The following is a 4,311-nucleotide window of genomic DNA, read 5'->3' on the forward strand; positions in this document are numbered from 1 at the left end:
AAAGTAAGATAAATGAATTTAGATTCTTAATTAATTAACAAATTATTATTAAATTTTAAAATTTAAAAAATAAGAATTTGCATGTAACTCTATTGTTCATTCATACAGTTATTTTATTGTCTCACGTCTGCTATTTACCATACATCTTTAATATTCGGTTCACCAGTCACCACCACAACTCGACATTGTCGCCAGAAATAGCTGTTCAGACGCAACAGAACGCTGTCGTCCCTCTCACGTCGTTCAGACGCAGCAGAACGCCGTTGTCCCTCCACTCCTTGCAGACGCAATCGAATGTAGCTCTCTCTCACACACGTGCCGTCGCAGTTGTAGTCGTTGCCTCCGCACCGCTCTCAGACGCGGCCATAGCTGCACCCCTATCCGTTTCCTTCATTGTTCTGTTGTTGTTGTCTCTTGATCACTGTTCACAATGGCTGCTGTTAGAAGTTCCAAGTTCATTATTGTGGTTGGTGTTGTAGGCGTGGTATTGGTATATGGATGGTTATTTTTATTTTAATTTGGATGTTTAGTTTTTTAGATTGGATTTAAGTATATATAATTAAATCATACTAGATGTTCATTTTACTAGATATGCGAATAGTCAATTTCATTTTTAATTATATGTTTAGTTTTTTTGCCGATGAGAGGGCTAGGTAGAGAAAAAGCGATGACGTTGATCCTTGTTGCGAGAAACGGATTAACGCCAACTAGTGCGACCAATAAAAAATGGAGTGCCTCCGATAAGAGAGTTTGAGAGTGTAGTGTTGCGATGGTCATCAGGATAAAAAAGGGATGGTTAAAGATTAAAATGTGAAAAATAGGAATTTCCAAGTTACAGCTAGTTGTTTACATTGTTCACAATATTTATTGTCTATCTATTAGAGCCGATAACATGCAGTCAACTTTACGTGAAATTGATACTTGAGAACCGTTAAATAATTTGACTAAATTTTTATCTAACGACTCTCAGCTTCACATAAAGTCGACTTCACCTGAGTTTTTACCTCGTTATAATTGTATGTATGAGAATCATATGATCCATGTGGGTATATAAGCAAGGTTGAGGCCAATACAAATGGGCCCCAAGACGGTGGGTTTTCACTCTCACCTGAATGCTCCGCACCGTTTTCAACTGGCATGTGCAAATTACAATTGTATTATTATATGGAGGAAACGGCGTCGTATTTGCAGTGCAGTTAGTGGACGGGGTCCAATTATAAATAGCGGTGCACGTGGCGGGACACTTGACGGCGACGCAACCGCAAACCGTCAAGACTGAAGACACTTGGTAAATGGAATTTCTCTCGAAGCTGCTTTCATGCTCCATCACCGATAACTGCGCCTCTCTCTCCGGTCCCCTTCTATGCAACCCTAACGTGATCACATGCCACTTCACCTTCACTCCCCCATATTAACTATGAAGTATTAACCCAAACCATTTACTCTACTCTTCAATCTTATTTTATATCCAAAAGCGAGGTTAAAACAGGTTTGGTACAGTAATACTGTAATAGTAGAATAGAGTAGTAGAATGTTATGCAGGGGTAGAGAACATGGATAGGCAACTCAATGGAAGCCACATGTCAATGAATATCTGGCATGATGAGTGTCGGTTGCCCCTGGCACCCAGTAAAAGTCCTTGACACGTGTCTCTCTCTTCCTCATCAATCAACATCATCATCATCCACCATATGTATCCTTTATCTCTGCTACTTTCCCTCAACTCACTGCATACTAGACTAGCAAACTCCACATACAAGCCCTCCGCCACTAACAACTCATTTCTCATGCTTCCCCATTCATCGGAACCCCACAGAAGACCCAAATCTCCCGAACTCTCCGATCCCAAATCCACCTTCTCCGCCCTCACCGCCGCCCTCATACACCTCCTCTCTCCTAGAAACCCTCGTTCATGGATTCTCTACATCATCCTCTTCCTCCAGATCCTCCTCCTCTCCAACCTCCGTAGCTTCCCCTACCCTGACGCCTTCCTTCACCCATCTACACTTCTCCATAACTCAACCAACGCCCACCATCCCTACCTCTCTATTCCTGCAAACGCTGTCGTTCAACAACCCACACTCCCCCAAAACGAAGTCATCGAGAACACCTCACTCGACCAATGCGGCTCCGGAAGGGTTTTCGTCTACGACCTCCCCAGAACCTTCAACAAAGAAATTCTCGAGAATTGCGACAACCTCAACCCGTGGAGCTCCCGCTGCGTCGCCCTCGCAAACGATGGACTCGGCCAGAGCGCTGCCGGTCTTGCCGGAATCGTGCCGGAGGATCTCCTTCCGGCGTGGTACTGGACGGACCAATTCGTGTCGGAAATAATCTTCCACAGGAGGATGCTCCACCACAAGTGCAGGGTAACGGAGCCAGAATTGGCTACGGCATTTTACATCCCCTTCTACGCTGGACTCGCGGTTGGGAAGTACCTATGGTCAAACACATCAACAGCAAAGGATCGCGATCATCACTGTGACATGATGCTGACGTGGCTCAATGATCAACCCTATTACAAGAAATCCAACGGCTGGGATCACTTCATCACCATGGGGCGCATCACATGGGATTTTCGAAGGTCCAAGGACCAAGACTGGGGTTCAAGCTGCATCTACAAGACAGGGATGAGGAACGTCACGCGCCTCCTCATCGAGCGTAACCCTTGGGACTACTTCGACGTCGGTATTCCCTATCCTACCGGATTTCACCCCCGATTCGACTCTGATGTAACTCGCTGGCAGCAGTTCGTCCGCGATTGCCGCCGCAGCTCGCTCTTCTGTTTCGCCGGCGCGCCACGCCGCACTTTCCGCAACGACTTCCGAGGGTTGTTGCTGAGCCAGTGCCGAGACTCCGGCGAGTCGTGCCGCGCCGTGAATTGCTCCGGGAGCCGATGCTCGAACGGGACGTCTGCGATCATGGAGGCGTTTCTTGAGTCGGATTTCTGCCTTCAGCCGAGAGGGGACAGCTTCACGCGGCGTTCGATCTTCGATTGCATGGTGGCAGGTTCGATTCCGGTTTTTTTCTGGCGGCGGAGTGCTTACTTTCAGTATGAGTGGTTCTTGCCGGCTGAACCGGGTAGTTATTCGGTTTACATAGACCGGAACGCGGTTAAGAATGGGACCTCGGTAAAAGCGGTTCTCGAAAGCTACAGCAAGGAAGAGGTTAGGAAAATGCGGGAGAAAGTGATCGAGTATATTCCAAGGTTGGTTTATGCCAAAAGTAACAATGGGTTGGAGGGAATGAAGGATGCTTTTGATGTTGCCATTGAAGGGGTATTTAGAAGGTTTAGGGATCAAGAAGATTTGAGTTTCAGTAAGTGGAGATGAAAATGGAGCTGGGTGTTTCATTCAGTAAAGAAAAGAAGGGGGTAGATAAATAAATAAGAAAATAAGAACACCATTTTTCTTGTAAGTTTGGTAGGATAGCGTTTTTCTTTTACAGGTTTTATTTATTTATTTATTAATGTATAACGGGATGTACCATATACCATATAATATAAAATGATTGATATTGGCATTCTTTTTAAACATAACTATGGTGATTTATTATCCACTTGATTGAGCAAATTAGGGTACCAGGGCATACATGAATGAAGGAAACGAGGTTGTTAATTACATTGTCCAATGGCATGTAGGATGCATAAATAAATGAATGAATGCTGTTACTTGTTTCTTTCTTTTCTATTGGTTGAGATTGGTGGACCTATCTGACTCTCTGATCAAACTCTTGCTCATAATAATGCTCTGACGTGTGGCTGTTAATGCTTCATGGTTTTCTTCTGTTCTTTCTCTTTGGAACGAGCAATCATTGGATGTCCACAAAGAAATGTAATATCACACAGGAAATTGCATTAAAAAAAAAAACTCATATGTTATTATGTTGACATCAAAGTCAAACAATATTGTTCATGAACTTGTTATAAACAATTGCAATTTTTTTGACTTGGGAGTTGTGAATGATTGCATGAATTTCACCAGGTGGCAAGGAAAACAATGGTAGTAAGAAAGTGATTACTTGCAGTAGCAGAATAGATATGAACAAAGGAGGCCCCTAAAAGGTTAAAATGTGTGGCCTCACCTCTTTCGAAAGACTGCTTTTAATTAATTAAGTGGGGAATCCATTCAATTTGTTGCAGTGGCCTTGTGGGCCTTCAAAGGGTAAATGACGCATAAGGTTAAGAATAAAGTTCTCCTAGATCCACATTAATTAATTTAAGAACTTTTAGTATTACTAAAGTCACATTAGGAAAATATAAACAAAAAGGAATCCAAGTCCAAAAAAAAGGAAAAAAAAAAAAAAAAGAAT

General features: G+C 43.3%; 1 protein-coding gene across 1 annotated transcript; it reads left to right on the plus strand.

Annotated features, from left to right (window-relative positions):
* LOC107617471 (xyloglucan galactosyltransferase XLT2) lies at positions 1,444-3,538 on the plus strand. The gene has a single exon (XM_016319232.2). It carries the CDS (start codon positions 1,692-1,694, stop codon positions 3,330-3,332), a length of 1,641 nt encoding a protein of 546 aa, XP_016174718.1. The 5' UTR covers positions 1,444-1,691; the 3' UTR covers positions 3,333-3,538.

Source organism: Arachis ipaensis, chromosome B09 (assembly GCF_000816755.2).
Source record: "Arachis ipaensis cultivar K30076 chromosome B09, Araip1.1, whole genome shotgun sequence".
Classification (NCBI taxonomy): domain Eukaryota; kingdom Viridiplantae; phylum Streptophyta; class Magnoliopsida; order Fabales; family Fabaceae; genus Arachis; species Arachis ipaensis.

Bases quoted from the DNA above. Each gene is read 5' to 3' on its own strand.
- LOC107617471 (XM_016319232.2), top strand. From the start codon at position 1,692: ATGTATCCTTTATCTCTGCTACTTTCCCTCAACTCACTGCATACTAGA.